The sequence below is a fragment of the Chiloscyllium plagiosum genome, chromosome 49 (assembly GCF_004010195.1).
Source record: "Chiloscyllium plagiosum isolate BGI_BamShark_2017 chromosome 49, ASM401019v2, whole genome shotgun sequence".
Classification (NCBI taxonomy): domain Eukaryota; kingdom Metazoa; phylum Chordata; class Chondrichthyes; order Orectolobiformes; family Hemiscylliidae; genus Chiloscyllium; species Chiloscyllium plagiosum.
In genome coordinates this window covers 9,699,306-9,716,981 of record NC_057758.1, presented here as the reverse complement: position 1 = coordinate 9,716,981, position 17,676 = coordinate 9,699,306, and the positions used below count along the sequence as shown (strand labels likewise).

The 17,676-nt window shown below is 41.6% G+C and overlaps 1 protein-coding gene across 1 annotated transcript in view; it reads right to left on the bottom strand.

Annotated features, from left to right (window-relative positions):
* LOC122544462 (NACHT, LRR and PYD domains-containing protein 3-like) overlaps nucleotides 1–17,676 on the bottom strand; it is a 74,471-nt gene that overhangs the window by 7,840 nt on the left and 48,955 nt on the right. Inside the window, exon 6 of the mRNA XM_043683699.1 lies at nucleotides 1,638–3,366. Within this exon, the coding sequence (XP_043539634.1) occupies nucleotides 1,638–3,366 (1,729 nt within the window). The remainder of the gene's footprint in view (nucleotides 1–1,637; nucleotides 3,367–17,676) is intronic.

The window sequence follows — 17,676 nt, the reverse complement described above, 5'->3', positions numbered from 1 at the left end:
GGCCTATAGTTACTGGGGTTATCCCTACTCCCCTTTTTGAACAAGGGAGCCACATTTGCTATCCTCCAGTCTTCTGGGGCTACTCCTGTAGACAAAGAGGGCATAAAAATCAAGGCCAATGGCTCTGCAATCTCCTCCCTTGCTTCCCAGAGAATCCTAGGATAAATGCCATCAGGCCCAGGGGACTTATCTATTTTCACCCTTTCCAGAATTTCCAACACCTCTTCCCTACATACCTCAAAGCCATTCATTCTACTTAATTGTGACTCAGTTTTCACATCGGCAACAATGTAACAATATCTGTTGCTCCTTAAATAGTAGATTTATTGGGTCACGTGAGCATCTCTGAATTTAATTATAAAAAGTATTTGACCTTTAAAATGACTGAGGCTTGTGTTACTTTGAGAAATGGAGCAAACTGTTGCTTCAAGATTATTATTGAGGATTTTATCTTACAAGGTTGTTCATTTTCCCAGTATGTGTTTTAAATGTGCCCAGTTCCGCAAGTTCAAAACTGCATCAGGACAATGTTATTCTGGTCCCATTAGAATGGTTATACATGTATTTCGGGTACAGCTGTCTTGACAGTTATTGGGAAATTTTCAGAAGTTGCCTGTGTGATCAGCATCTCACATGCAGGTCTGGATAAAGGGTGATTGCCAGATTCACTTCCCCATTCTGGTCAGTATATACTCACAATGCATGAGGCTCCAATGCTAGCTGGTGTACGTCTGAAATCCTGGGACAATGCATCATGAGCCATTATACCTGTATACTTAAAACTCCCAAATGTATTTTAGTTTAGAAAAGTAAATAAATTCAATAATTATATAGACTTAGAGCTGAAACTTGTCATATTTTCCCAATAATTGTTCTTTATTCATTTACAGAATTTGGGTGTCACTGGCTGGACTATCATTTATTGCCTAGAGGAGAGTTAAGAGTTACCCACATTGCTGTGGGTCTGAAGTCACGTGTACAGCAGAGCGGGTAAGGGCGGCAGTCTCTTTTCCGAAAGGACATTAGTGGAGTAGAGGAGTTTTCTGATGATCAACAATGGACTTATGGTCATCATTAAGCTCTTTAATTCCAGATATTTATTTAATGCAAATTCCAACATCTGCCATGGTGTGATTTGAAGCTGGGTCTCCCATATATTATCTGCATCTTTGGGTTAACAGTCAAATAATAATATCACTAGGCCATCGCTTTCTCTTTTTAGCCCTCACCCCCCTCACTCTTCCAACAAGACAATTAAAAACACTGCAATAAATATCAAACCATTTTATAATGTTATGTTCCCATTGTTTCTACTTAAAATCGGAGATGTGGAATATATTTTAAATTAATTGTTATTCAGCCATGTAATATTCCTATTTCCTGTCCATTTTTCAACTGTACTTAATACAATTTAATTTAAATGGTTCATTGCCTTTCGGGCAAACTTTCTAATTGTTCTGAAAAATCAGCTTCACATGTTCAGTTATGAACCGAGTTACAAACTGATTGTTTTACATGGGTTATATTTGTGCTCAATCTGTTTCCCTCTGCTTTCAGTAAAATGTATCCATGGAGAAGGAAAATGAACATCACATGATTGCTCTACAACTTATCCGAAAGAGTAAAAAAAAACTTACCTCAGCTCCCTGCATTTGTACAGTACTGAGGCCAGTCGCTGCAGTCCTTCATGCTGAATATAACAGTTCTCGAGATCAAGAAGTTTTATTGTTTCACATAGTCCAATGACATGTGACAGAACAAAGCAGTCAACTGGTGTCAGTTGCAATCTACTAAATGCGAGTGTTTCCATGGATCTCACTGTGGTCCAAACTAATGCTTTATTCTGAGATTCAAAGAGGTACTGCAATATGTTCAGAAAGTCCCTTTTACCAGTGTTGCTCCTTGTATTTCGAACCTGTCCTTCAGCCATCTCCTTCACCCAGTCAATCACTCGGCAGGTTGTCTGATGAAGAAATGGACCCAGAAATTCCTCCAGGGGGCAAGCTGACTGTGGGGAGGTCAGACCAATAACAAAACGGAGAAATATCTGATAACGGCCATCTGCCTCACTGTAAGCAATGCTGAGGAGTTTCTGAATGTCCGTGGGATCTGGAGTCAGGAATTGTGCAAGTGCAGCTACAAACTCTTGGATGGTGAGGTGTGGGAATGTGTAAATCACACTCTGGACTGAATCATCTCTCTCCAAAAGTTCCATCAGGAACCCAGACAGGAACTGAGAAGGTTGTAGATCGTATTGGATCAACTCTCCATTTCTAAAGACAATCTTTTTCTCAGAGATTCCTTTGAAGGCCATCTCACCGAGCTTCAGTAACACACCACGGGGGTTTTCAATCTCTCGGCCATGGTGTTTCAGAATGTTGTAAATATAGTAGGAATACAGTTGGGTGATGGTTTTGGGAACTTTTTGTTCTTTCCTGTCACATTGTGCAAGGAAGGGACCCAGTGATAGACAGAGGATCCAGCAGTACGAAGGGTTATAGCTCATGGTGTACAAGATTTCGTTCTCCTTCAGGTGGTTATAAATAGCTGCTGCCACTGTCTGATCTTCAAAAAACTTGTTGAAATATTCCTTCCGATCATCATCAGCAAATCCCAGGATTTCAGCCCACATACTGATTTCAGCCTTTTCCAATAAAACTAAGTCAGTCGGACGAGTGGTCACCAACACTGAGCACCCTGGAAGCAGCTTGTGTTGGATTAAACTGTACACAATGTCAGACACTTCACACCAATATTCGGGATCTGTGCATACAGACTGAGGCCTCAGGTTGTCAGAAAAATCTATCCTCTCCCTGAATTCATCCAAACTATCAAATATAAACAGTAAATTCTCTGGGTTCTTCCAAAGATTTCCCAGAACATTCTGAAAATAAGGATACTGTTCCAGTATCAGATTCTTCAGGTTTATACTACAGTTAATAGTGTTCAAATCTCGGAACTTGAAATAGAAAACAAATTGAAAGTGTTGGTAGATTTTCCCGGTGGCCCAGTCATAAACTATCTTTTGGAGCATTGTTGTTTTTCCAATCCCTGGGACCCCACTCACTGCCACTGTTCTCCCAGAAGTGAACTTTTTCTGGGAAAAGTTGCTCTGGAACAACTGATCAGTTTGGATTTTTTCCAGTTCTCTCCAGAGGTGTTTCTCTCTCCACTCTTCATGGTCTCGGCCTCTTGCCAGCAGTTCATGTTCTACAAGGGTTCGATCCCGAACAGTAGAAATGATCGTTAGCTCAGCATACCGATCAACCAGCTGGAAAGTCTTCACTTTCTCTTTTATTTGGATCGTGTTCACTCTCAGCGTTTCTGTTTGGATCTGTAGCGTCTCCTTGTGTTTCTGTTGAAGAACTGTAATTCGAACAGGGAGGAAGTGATTCTCAATGTTAGTTGCAATGTTATTAAAAGTAGTTCTCAATGCTATTTCATGACATGATAAAATGTTACAAAATTTAAGTCACAGATTTAACCCAAGTGGGTCTAGGAATGTAAATGTTTTTGAAATCTCAATTGAAAGTCAGTGATGGCAAAAAAGTTTTGATTCAAATTTCTATTGATCATGGAAATTTGAACAAATATGATTTTCTTTCTTAATCTCCTAATTTATTCACTGTCCCTGCATCCACCTCACTCTAGGATTGTGAATTCCGTTGATTTTCAATCATTCGAGAGAAGTAATTGATTTGATGATTTGATTCACTATCGTCATATGTACTAAGATACGGAGAAAAGTATTGTGTTGCATGCTAACCAGACAAATAGTTTACAGAAATACATCAGAGAAACATTGTAGAATACAATGTCACAGCTGCACAGAATGTGCAGGGAAAGATTAACTTGAATATTGTGAGGTCTGTTCATAAGTTTGAAAACAGCAGGGAAGAAGCTGTGCTTGAATCTATTGGTATGTGTTTTCAAATTTTTGTATCTCCTGCCTGATGGAAGAGGATGGAAGAGCAATACTGGGTTGGAAGGGTCTTCGATTATGTTGACTGCTCATCGTGATTTTAATTGCGCTATATGTATCCTAAAACTATGACCTCTCATTAGATTGCCCCACAAGGAAGCATCCTCTCGATGTATTTTGACAATCCCCTTCAGTATCACGTCAATTAGATCTCCTCTCATTTTTCTAATTCCGGATAATATACTTGTACTGCTCAATCTGCCTTCATAAGACAAACCTCACCTATCTGAAATCCATCTCGTGAACCTTCTCTGGAGTGCTCCAAGTAAAATAAATCCATAAAGTAAGGTGACCAAAGTTGTATGCACTACTCCAGATGAGGTCTCACTAATGCCTCAAACAGTTGCAGCAATGCTTTCTTACTTTTACATTTTATTCCTTTAGCAATACATGCCAAAATTCCAAAGAACAAAGAGAACAAAGAAAATTTACAGCCCAGGAGCAGGTGCTTCATCCCTCCAAGCCTGAGCTGACCTAAATCCACTGTCTAAACATATTGCCCAATTCCTAAGCATCTGTATCCCCACCTACTCATGCATCTGTCCAGACGCACCTTAAATGAATACTACCTCTGCTGGCAATGCATTCCAGGCACCTACCGCCCTCTGTATAAAGTACTTGCCACGTATATCCCCCTTAAACTTTTCACCTCTCACCTCTTATTATTGAATCCCTCACCTAAGGAAAAAGCTTATATCTATCTATCCTGTCTATTCCATTTGCGCCTCTCATTATCTGCTGTATCCACATACAAGTTTCTTATGATTCATGCATGATGACACCCAGAAGAACAAAGAAAAATTACAGCACAGCAACAGGCCCTTCAGCGCTCCAAGCCTGCGCCGATTCAGAACCTCTTTCTAAACCTGTCACCTATTTCTAAGGATCTGTATCCCTCTGCTTCCTGCCAATTCATGCATCTTAAATGACTCTATTGTGCCTGCCTCTGCCTCTACCACCTCCACTGGCAACGTGTTCGAGGCACCCACCAGCCTCTGTGTAAAGAACTTGCCATGCATATCTCTCGAACATTTCCCACTCTCACCTTGAACCCGTGACCCTAGTAATCGAGTCCGACACTCCGAGAAAAAGCTTCTGGCTATCCACCCTGTGTATACCTCTTATGATTTTGTAGACCTTAATCAGGTTCCCCCTCAACCTCCACCTTTCTAATGAAAATAATCCTAATCCTAATGAAAATAAACCTTTCTTTAGAGCTAGCACCCTCCGTACTAGGCAACATCCTGGTGAACCTCTTTTGCACCCACTCCAAAGCATCCACATCCTTTTGGTAATGTACCGACCAGAACTGTACGCAGTATTCCAAATGTGGATGAACCAAAGTCTTATACAACTGTCACGTAACCTGCCATATCTTTCACTCAATACCCTGTCCAATGAAGGAAAGCATGCCATATGCCTTCTTGACCACTCTATTGACCTGTGTTGCCACCTTCAGGGAATAATGGACCTGAACACCCAGATCGCTCTGTACATGAATTTTCCCCAAGACTTTTCCATTTACTGTATAATTTGCTCTTGAATTGAATCTTCCAAAACGCATCACTTCGCATTTGCTTGGACTGAACTTCATCTGCCATTTCTTCGTTCAAATCTCCAATCTATCCATATTCTTCGACAGTCTCCTTCAATATCTGCTTCTCCATCAATCTTAGGTGTCATCTGCAAATCTTAGGTGTCATCAGACCACCTATACCTTCCTCTAGATCATTTATGTATATCACAAACAACAATGTTCCCATGATTTGGAGATGCTGGTGTTGGACTGGGGTGTGCAAAGTTAAAAATCACACAACACCAGGTGAAAGTCCAACAGGTTTAATTGGAAGGACACTAGCTTTCGGAGCGCCGCTCCTTCATCAGGTGGTTGTGGAGGACACAATTGTAAGACAGAATTTAAAGAAATTTTGCTGTAAATTCTGTGTCTTACAATTGTGTCCCCCACAACCACCTGATGAAGGAGCGTCGCTCCGAAAGCTAGTGTCCTTCCAATTAAACCTGTTGGACTATCACCTGGTGTTGTGTGATTTTTAACAATGTTCCCAACATGGATCCCTGTGGAACAACACTGGTCACAGTTCTCCATTTTGAGAAACACCCTTCCACTACTGCTCTTTTTCTCCTGTTGCCCAGCAAATTCTTTATCACTCTAGCTAGTACACCCTGGACCCCATGCGACTTTGCTTTCTGCATCAGCCTACCATGGGGAACCTTATCAAATGCATTCTGAAGTCCATGTACATGACATCTACAACCCTTCCCTCATCAATCAACGTTGTCACTTCCTCAAAGAATTCTATTATGTGGTTAAGACATGACCTTCCCTGCAGAAAACCATGTTGCCTATCACTGATAAGTTCATTTTCTTCCAAATGGGAATAGATGCTATCCTTTAGTATCTTCTCCAGCAACTTCCCTACCACTGATATCATGCTCACCAGTCTATAAATACCTAGATTATCCCTGCTCCTCTTCTTAAACAAGGGGACATTAATAATTCTCCAGTCCTCCAGTACCTCACCCGTGCTGCAAAGGTATTTGTTAACGCCCTAGCTATTTCCTCTGTCACTTCCCTCAGTAACTTGGAATGGGGCTACATAAGCACTAGAACATAGAACATTACAGCACAGGAATGGGCCTTTCAGTGCACAATGTTGTGCTGAAAATGATACATAATCCCATCTGCCTGTCCTTGGTCCACATCCCTCCATTCCCTTCAAGATTCATATGCTTAACTAAAAGTCTCTTAAAGGCCCCTATTGTATCTGCCTCCACCCCCACCCCGGGCAGTGCATTCCATACACCTACATATCTGTGTAAGAATCTTGCCCCGCTCATCTCCTTTGAACTTTCCCCCCTCACGTTAAATGCATACCCCTACTTATAGTCATTTCAACTCTGGGAAAAAGATTCTGACCGTCAAGACTATCTATGTCTCACATGGTTTAATATATTTCCATCAAGTCTCCCTTCAACCTTCGCTTCTCCACAGAGAAAAAAAACTGAGTTTTCCTTAAGTTTCTCTCAATTTAGATAATAATCTGTCTTTCTATTCTCCTGATCAAAATGGATAACCTCACACTTATCCATGTTCAGCTTCACCTGCCAAAGTTTGGTCCATTCACTTAATTTATCCATATCCATTCATAAAAATCTTCTTTCTTCATTCTAAGTTTCCCATCTATTTTAGTGTGGCCTACAAATATAGCCTTCTTACTTTTTATCCCTGCATCTAAGTTGTCAAGATAGTTTGTAAATAGTTAGGGCCCGTTGACCAAATCTTGTGGTACACCACGAGTTAAGTCTTGCTAACCAGAAAAAAGCCCCATTTATCTAGACTTTCTGCTTGCTGTTGATTAGCCAATCTTGTTTCCAAGCTAATAAATTAGCTCAAACCCCATGTGATTTCACCTTGTGTTTAAACCTTTTGTGGGGCACCTTATCAAATGCCTTCTTGAAGTCCAAATACTAGATCTACAGAATCTCAATTATTCACTTTGCTTGTTATTAGAGTCATACAGAATGGAAACAGACCCTTCGGTCCAACCAGTCACTGCCAAACTAAACTAGTCCCACCCGCCTGCTCCTGGTCCATATCCTTCCAAACGTTTTGGATTCATGTGCTTTGCTAAGTGTCTATGAAACATTGCAACTGTGTTCACATCCACCACTTCTGATGGAAGTACATTCCACACTCAAACCACCCTCTGTAAAAAAAATTCCCTCCTCTAATCTTAAAAACATGCCCCTTCATCTTCCAGTCCCTATCTAGGTAAAAGCCTATATACACCTTTCATGATTTCATACACTTCCATAAGGTCACTTCTCAACCTCTTACACTCCAGTGAAAAAAGTCCGAGGCCATTCAGCCTCTCTTTATAAGTCAAACCTACCATACCTGGCAACATCCTGGTTCATCCCTTCGGAATTCTCTCGAGCTTAATAATATTTCCAACTCCACACTGCCCTCTTGAACTGTCCTACCTGTCCATCTTCCTTCCCATCTATCTGCTCCTCCCTCCCCTCTGGCCTATCACCTTCATCCCTCCCAACCTGCATGTACCTATCACCTTCCCAGCTACCTCACCCCTACTCACCCTTCTATTTATCTCGCACCTCCCTTCCACCTCCCAAAACACCCACATTCCTGAAGAAGGGCTGATGCCTGAAATGTCAATTCTCCTGCTCCAAGGATGCTGTCTGACCTGCTGTGCTTTTCCAGTGCCATACTTTTCAACTCTAATCTCCAGCATCTGCAGTCCTCACTTTTTCCCAACTCCTTTACTCAAAAGACTAAGCAATAAAGGCATGCGTGCTGAACACCTTTTTAAACAACCTAACCAGCTGTGACGCAAACTTATTAGAGGAACTCTCGCAAAATCAGTCAATTATGATTTACCCTTTAGAAAGCCTGTTGATTCTGATGGACACATATTGAACTAACTGGTCCACGATTTCCTACTTTCTGCAGACTTCACTTTTCCTCCTCATTTAAGCTATTGTCTTCTGTTTAAATACTTAAAGAAGCTTTTGCTATTCAGTTTTACATTTTGCACTTAGTTTTCTTCCATAATTTACCTTTGCTCTTTTTTATTTGTTTTTGGGAAGTTCCCAAATTTCTAATGTGCCACTCCCCTTTGCAATGTCGTATGTCTTAGTTTTTCTCCTTATATAGCCTTAAATTCTATGCTTATACATGGGTGTTTTTACTTCTCTCTCTCAATCTTTTTTTCCTTTCTGGAATAATATTTTAGTTTGGAGCATTTGAGTGTCTCCTTACACATATAATTGAGACAGACTTTGGGTAGGCTATACGATAATATGTTTGGAAGAGAAACAGCCTGTGGGTGGATAGAATTTCCACTGCTAGTTCAATGAGACTTTGGAAGCTCACACAGATATCTGTGTCATAGAAAAGTAATAAAATGACAGCATGTGTAGGTTGCATTCCAAGTACCATTTCCACTATTCCCGGAAATTTCAGACCCACGTAATTTCCTTCGCTGTTAACCTTCATGTTTGTATTACAGGGATGAACTGCTGCTATCTGCTGATGAATCCATCAGAGTCTTTTTGTTATCTTGAGCCTTGAATCCTCTCCTGGTCCACATCTCAACATGCACCTTCTTTAAATGTGTAGGAAACGGCAATCAGTAACCACACATCTTAATTCACATGTTCACTCATTTCACTTGCACTTACTGTTCAATGCTACCTCTTGATTTGACAACATCTCAGTTCAAAAATTGTACATATTTTTCAAAAATAACCTCTAGCCAGGGGACAGCCGTGGGCGGCACGGTGGCACAGTGGTTAGCACTGCTGCCTCACAGCGCCAGAGACCTGGGTTCAATTCCCGCCTCAGGCGACTGACTGTGTGGAGTTTGCACATTCTCCCCGTGTCTGCGTGGGTTTCCTCCGGGTGCTCCGGTTTCCTCCCACAGTCCAAAAAACGTGCAGGTTAGGTGAATTGGCCATGCTAAATTGCCCGCAGTGCTAGGAGAAGGGGTTAATGTAGGGGAATGGGTCTGGGTGGGTTGCGCTTCGGAGGGTCGGTATGGACTTGTTGGCCCGAAGGGCCTGTTTCCACACTGTAAATAATCTAAGCTCCCTATCTCTGTAACTTACTCCAGTCCTGCAGTCTGAAAAGATCTCCATAGTCCTTCAGTTCCAGAATAATTACAGAACCCACATTTCCACTGCCAGCAATTGTAATATAGTCATCTTCCTGGTAAGTAAGTAATGAAAAGCATGCCCACACCTTGGTCTATACATGGTGGTGCAAGATGGTTCATCTGGGGGATAGTTTATACTTGGATTGAACAGACTACAAACAGTCAAACGTTAAATTAATGCTGATTCAGAACGAGGCCAATTCATCTGTAACACAGAACACACTGTAGGTTTGAGAACAGTGTAGAAAGAATTGTTAAATTGCTGCTGTTTCAAGTTACTGGACTATTATCAGGGCTATTACCCGAATCTCAATCAGTTGTCAAAAGGAAATAAAAAGGATAAGAGAAGAAAAGGGAAGAATGAGGGAGTTTGAGGTACTCTATGTGTATTCATATTGACAGATAGCAAAGCATTAATAATAATATTCAGTAAATGGACTCAAAATGAACAAAATTATCTTGCCAGGTGTCCACAACGGGTCACAAAGTCATAGTCCTACCGCACGGAGAAGGCCCTTTGGCCCAAACTGGTCCATGCTGACTAAAATGTCCATCCACACTAACCCCATTTCCCTGTACTTGACCCATACCCTTATAATCCTTTCCTATCCATGTACTTCTCCAAATACTTTTTAAATGCTGTTAATGCACACGCCTCAACTACATCTGCCGGCAGCTCATTTTAAGTGCGTACCACTCTGTAAAAACATTGCCCCTAAGGTTCCCTTTTATTCTTTCCTCGCTAACCTTAAATTGATGTACTCTCGTTCTCGTTCTTGGGAAAAAGACAGAGTGCATTCACCCTATTCATGCCTCTCATGATCTTATGCACTTCTGTAAGATCTCCCCTCATGCTCCTATACTCGAAAGAAAAACGTTCTAGCTTATCCAACCTCTCCCGACAATTCAAACCCTTGAGTCCTGGCAACATCCTTGTAAATGTCTTCTGCACTCATTCCAGTTTAATAACATCCTTCCTATGGCAAGGTGACCAAAGCTGAACACAATATTCCAAGTGCGGCCTCACCAACATCCTGTACAACTGCAACATAACTTCCCAACTTTTAAACTCAATGTCTTGATTGATGAAGGCCAGTGTGCTAAAGACCTCCTTCACAGCTCTCTACCTGTGACTCCTCTTTCAGAGACCCAGTGCATCTGAACTCCAAGGTCCCTCTGTTCCATGACACTCCTTAAAGCCCTACCATTCACCATAAAACTCCTGCTTTGATTTGACTTTCCAAAATGCAAGACTTCACACTTAACTATATTAAACTTCATTTGCCGGGTTTCACAGTGGTCAGGGTCCTGCTGGGTGCAGATAGTGGTTCACAGTGGGTTAAGATTCAGCCAAGTGTGTACAGGGTTTCCCAGGGTATCAGGATCTTGCTGGCTTTGCACACTGTTTGACAGTGCCTCTCAATCCTGTCGTGTGCGAAGAGAATTTCAGTGTCAGACTCCTGCCAGGTGTCTACAGGGTTTCATACTGTATCAGGATCCTGCCAGGTATGTACAGGTTTGCACAACTTCAAACAAAGCTGCACCGTCCAAGAATCAGCTTTTAAAGAGCTGATAAATCACATAGAATGAAGCAAGAATGGAAGATAGCAATAATGGGAATCGATATCAACATTGCAGCAAGGTAAAGAGTTTGTTAGGTGACAGGCAATTCAGGCCAGAGGTGACAAAAACAACCAACAAGGCAGTTTGTGAATGCATGCGGTTTTCATAATGTATCTGAATTGACAGCATAAATATATTAAATATGCAGAATCTGAACACTATTATAAAGACCTGACTGCAGCATTACAATACTTAAATCAAACATTCAATGTTACATGATATGGTCTGTGGACAGTACATTGGGACAGATAGAAAATTGGCAAACGAACAGGTAACAGAGTCAATACAAATGGTGCACATGCTCTGTTGCAATATGTAACACATGCTCTGCCATTGGGATTAGTGCTTTGCAAATTGTATAAATCACTAGGATGAAGGAACTGAACATATGATTGCTGAATTTGCTGATGATAAAGGGACGTTACAAGCAGATACTGATTTCCCACTCGCTTAGCCTATGTTCTGGCAAACACAGCATGACGTGAGAATGTATGAAATTTTAGCAGATAAGAAAACCAAGCATCTAAATGGTAGCAGTTTGCTGAGCTCTGAGGTGAGAGGGAAATCAGAATAAATAAATGCATTCCCCTTGCAATAAATCAGAAATGGAGCGTACATGCCGGAAACCTATTTTTCAGTTATACAGGGAACTTGTGTACTTTGTACAGTAGTGGTCTACTTATGGAATGAAGAATGTAAATACATTGGAGGCTGTTTACAGCTGTTTCACTCATCTAATATTTGGACTGGGCAGGTATTTTGGCTCCCCTTTTATCAGGATGGAGAATAAAGTGACAGAATTGAAACCTAGAAAGGTGTTAAGGTATCTTGTCAGTTTGCCTTCAGGAAGCTTGGTTCCTATTGTAGGCAAACTTGGAATCTGGGCACTTTTAAAGATGAATGATTGCCCATTTAAGACATAGATAAGGAGAATTTCTATTTTCTCGCAAAGGCACTTGTCATTGAATCTCAATTCTTCAAAAGGCGAAGGAATCAAATTCTTGTAAATTTTTAAAGTGTTGACGTGGAGGTGCCAGTGTTGGATTAGGGTGAACAAGGTCTGAAATCTCTCCTGCCTGTAAGAACCTGTGTTTGAATTTACCTTTTGCCAAGGGGTGTGTTTATGGGATGTTGTGGGAGTTGGAACAGCTCCTTAGTTAAGATGCAGTATTGAGTTGGTTGAGTTTTCAAATAGTTAATTTATTCTAAATTCTGTTTTCTTTTGTTCCTGTTTCAACTGTAGCCATACCCTTCGATCCAACTCATCTATGCCGACCTGATATCCTAAACTAATCTAGTCCTATTTGTCAGTATTTGACCCATCTCCATAGAAAACTTCCTATTCATACACCCATCCAGATGCCAATTAAATGTTGTAATTGTACCAGCCTCAACCATTTCTTCTGGCAGCTCATTACATACACGCACCACCCTGTATGTGAAAAAATTGCTTCTTATGTCGCTTGTACGTTTTTACCCTCGCAACCAAAACCTAAGCTCTCTACTTCTGGACTTCCCCACCCCAGAACCTTGTCTCTTTATCCTATGGATTCCCCTTATGATTTTACATATCTCTATAAGATCACCCCTCAGGCTCCAACACTGCAGGGAAAACAGCCCCAGCCTGTTCAGCCTCTCCCTATAACTCAAACCCTCCAACTCTGGCAACATTCTTGTAAATCTTTTCTGAACCCTTTCAAGTTTCACAATATCCTTCAGATAGGATGGAGACCAGAATTGCACACAGTATTTAAAAAGTGGCCTAACCAATGCCCTTGAACATGACCTCCCAACCCTTATACACAATGCTCTATCCAATAAAGGAAAGCATACCAAACGCCTTCTTCACTATCCTATCTACCTGCGACTCCATTTTCAAAGAACTATGAACCTGCACTCAAACGGTTTCTTTGTTCTGCAACACTCCCCATGACCTCATCATTAAGTCCTGCCCTGATTTGCCTTTCCAAAATGCAGCACCTCACATTTATCTCTATTAAACTCTATCTGCCACTCCTCGGTCCATTGACCTATCTGATCATGATCCCATTGTACTCTGAGGTAACCTTCTTTGCTGTCTACTACACCTACAATTTTGGTGTCTTCTGCAAACTTACTAACTATACCTTCTTGTCCACAACCAACCAATCACTTACACTGTATATAAATGACAAAAAGCAATGGTCCCAGCGCTGATTCTTGTGGCACACCACTGGTCACAGACCTCCACATTCTCTCTTCTACCTTCGAGCCAGTTCTGTATCCAGATGCCTAGTTCTCCCTGTATTCCATGCGATCTATCCTTGCTAGCTCATCTATCATGAGGAGCCTTATCAAACACCTTACTGAAGCCCATATAGAACACGTCCACCATTCTGCCCTCATCAATCTTCTTTGTTACTTCTTCAAAAAACTCATTCAAGTTAGTGAGAAATGATTTCGCACTCACAAAGCCATGGTGACTATCCCTAATCAATGTATTGTTTAAACTAATTCTGTTTTGCTTAAAGCCGAGTGGTTTGACCAGCTGCATCACACCTGGAATATCCACTTCACACTGGTCTTTAAAATAAGCAAAGTTAGGGTCTAGGTTACCTTCTTAAAATATTTTAATGGGTCTGACCTGGTCCACAACACAGTAGCCTTTGACCGACTCTTGTAACCAGTGTTTACATGGGCCATTGAGTTGAATTCCTGGTCAATGGTAAATCCGAGGATGCTGGTAATAGTGGATTTATTGATGGCAATGCTATTGAAAATCAGGAGAAGGTAGGTAGATTGTCCTTTATGGGAGATGATAATTGTCTGACATTTGTGTGGTGTGACTGCTACATGCCATTTTTCAGACCAACCTTGGATATTGTCTAGGTCTTGTCGCATTTGGAAATTGACTGCTTCAGCACGTGAAATGCAAATGGTGCTGAACATTCCACAATCATTGGTGAACAACCTCAATTCTGACCTTCTGATGGAGGGAAGATCATTGATGAAGCGCTTGAAGACAAATGGTCCTAGGTCACATTGTTGAGTAGGTGCCAATATTGTAACTGTCCTTGTAAACAAGTCTAGGGATGCAACAAGTTCTATAGCACAAGTCTGCTGTACAATTGCCAGACCATAGCTTCTGCAGTATCCAGTCCCTGCAATCGTTTCTTTAGTGGCTGAAAACGGACATTTCTGATGTTCGGGCCCACCAGAGGCAGCTGAGTTGGACCATCCACTTGTCACTTCTGGCTGAAGATTGTTGTGAATGCTTCAGCCTTGCCTTTAGTACTAATGTGCTGGGCTCTTTTATCATGCTCTTCCAGTGAGCGATTTAATTGTCCACCACTACTTTCAACTGGATGTGGCAACAGTGCAAAGCTTCGATCTGATCTGTTGGTTATGGGATCACTTATCTCAGTTTATCACTTGCTGCTTATGCTGTTTGACATGCAAGTAATCTTGTTTGGTAGCCCATTTCAGGTAGACATCTCATTTTCAGGTATGCCTAATGCTGCTCCTGGCATACCCTCCTACTGTCTCCATTGAATCAGGGTTAATCTCTGGCTTGATAGTAATGGTCAAGTGGGGGATATACTGGGCAGTGAGGGTTGCAAAATATGCTAGAGTACAATTCTGCTGCCGTTGATATGTCACAGTGCCTCATGGATGCCCAGTCTAGAATTGCTAGATCTTTTAAAGTCTGTTCCAATTAGCACGGTACTTGTGTCCCACAACACTATGGAGATTATTCACAATGTGAAAACCGGATTTCGTCTCCATAGGACTCTGTGGTAATCACTCTTACCAATACTGTCACAGACAGATGTATCTGCAGCCGGCAGTTTGATAAGGACGAGATCAAGTACATGCTGTGGACTCCTGTGAATATGGTGAACATTAACTCGGGTCTTATGAGAGCAACATCCTGAGCAGCAACGTCAGATTAAGTGCACTAAAAGAAGGAAGCTTTGTGAGGCTGCCGCAGTAGAGAATGTCATGTGGATCTGGTCATTCCTCAGGCAATGTCCTGGTGGGTTCTTCAACGAGGCTACTTCAGCAGCTGCTTTGAAGATGAGTGGGTCCTGGCCCTCTATTCCAAAGACTGGCCTGGGACTTCTTTTTGGCAGTGGCTTTTGTCAGCATTGGTCTGGGTCTCCTTATGGCAGCTTTGGCATTGGTCTGTGATCCATGCAGACTTTCTTCAGTATCATGCTAGTCCAGGGTCCCAAAAGTTGGGGGTGGAGGGGGATCACATTAGATTCCAGAGCCATGAAACTCTAAAATTCTGTATTTCTAAATTTTGTTTATTTATAGTCAGAGATGTACAGCACAGAAACAGAGCCTTCAATCCAACTCGTGCAAGATGACCAGATATCCTAAATTATTCTAATCCCATGTGCCAGCATTTTGTCCAAATCCCTCTCAGCTCTTCCTATTGATGTATCCAACCAGATCCCTTTTAAATGGTGTAACTGTACCAGGCTCCATCACTTCCTCTGGCAGCACATCCCTACATCCCCAGTCACTCGGAAGGCCAGCATTTGTTTTCAGTCCCTCATTGTCTTTGAACTGAATAGTTGGTTTTGGGTCAAATCAGGACAGTTCCAAGTCAGCTGCATTGCTGTGGGTGTGGAGTCACATGTAGGCTGAGAACAGGTAAAGATGGCAAATATTCTTCCATCATTGAGATTAATGAACTGAATGGCTTCCTCCAACAAATCAATGACAATTCCTTGGTCACCACCACCAAGAATAGCCTTATATTCAAAATTTATTCATTTCACTGAAATTTTAATAGCAGCTTTCTTTATTCTAATTTCACCGTGATTTTACAATGTAATGCTGGACTTTTTTTTATATTTCTTTGTTTACCTTTTCAGAATTTGTACTGAAGAATCTGCACCTAGGTACCTTTGTCGCTAAAATGGCAGTGTATGTAGTGACTTGTAAACATTTCACTGTACTCAATCAAGTACATGTAACAATAAAGCAAATTCATTTATTCCTTAATTCATTCATTCAAGTACATTTTTTTCTCTCTTGTTGGTTCCCTCTGCACCCACCCAGACCTACTCCAGTGGATATTGTAGGATCTAATGAGCTCCATCAGCCGAGCTACTATTGGTGGTGGACACTGAAATCCACCACCCAGAATACAGTTTTGCTCCCTTGCTATCCTCAGTACTTCCTCCAAGAGGGGTTCAACATGGAGGAGTATCTACTCATTAGCTGAGGGAGGTTGGTTTGTGGTAATCTGCAGGAGGTTCCCTTGTCTATGTAAACCTGAAACCACGAGACCTCATAGGGTCCTGATTAAATGTTGAAGACTCCCTCCTGATTGTAGATCAATTTGCTACCACCGCTGCTGAGTCTGCCCTGCTGGAAGGACAGGACATATCTAGGGGTAGGGATGGTGGTGCCTGGGACATTGTCTTGAAGGTATGATTTCAGAAGGAAGACTACATCAGGCTGCTGTTTTGATTAGTATGTGAGACAGCTCTCCCAATTTTGGCACAAGCTCCTTGATGTTGGTAAGGAGGACTTTGCAGCATCAATAAGGCTGTTTCAGCCACTGTCTTTTCCAGAGCCTTCGTCAATGTCAAGTGGTCCATCAGATTTACTTATTTTTTGAGACTTTGTAGCAATTGACACAACTGAGAGGCTTGCTTGGCCATTTCAGAGGGCAGTTGAGAGTCAACCATTGCTGTGGCTCTGGAGTTAGATGTAGGCCAGACCAGGTGAGGATGGCAGACTTTCTTTGTTGAAGGATATGTGTGATTTGCAGTTTAATTCTATGAAGCAGCATTTAGGATTAATGATAAATCCAAGAAATATTCAACACATTTTTGAAGGGCCTTTTAACTTCTGGGGTGGAATTGCTGTAGCCCCTGAGCAACATGGGTCATGCCAATAAAAGTTGAGAAAATCTAAGGTCATTGAAAAACTTTTTGATACTGGGGTCTTGAATTCAGATTTTGGAGGCAGGGTTTAAACCCTGTTGATTTTCTTATTTGCAGCAAGGTTGTGCACTTTGTGTAATCTATGTACAATTCTGGTTATTTACCAATGGAGTGCCACAAGGATCGGTGCTGGGTCCTCTGCTTTTTGTCATTTACATAAATGATTTGGATGCAAGCATAAGAGGTACAGTTAGTAAGTTTGCAGATGACAGCAAAATTGGAGGGGTAGTGGACAGCGAAGAGGGTTAACTTAGATTACAACAGGATCTGGACCAGATGGGCCAATGAGCTGAGAAGTGGCAGATGGAGTTTAATTTAGATAAATGCGAGGTGCTGCATTTTGGGAAAGCAAATCTTAGCTGGACTAATACACTTAATGGTAAGGTCCTAGGGAGTGTTGCTGAACAAAGAGACCTTGGAGTGCAGGTTC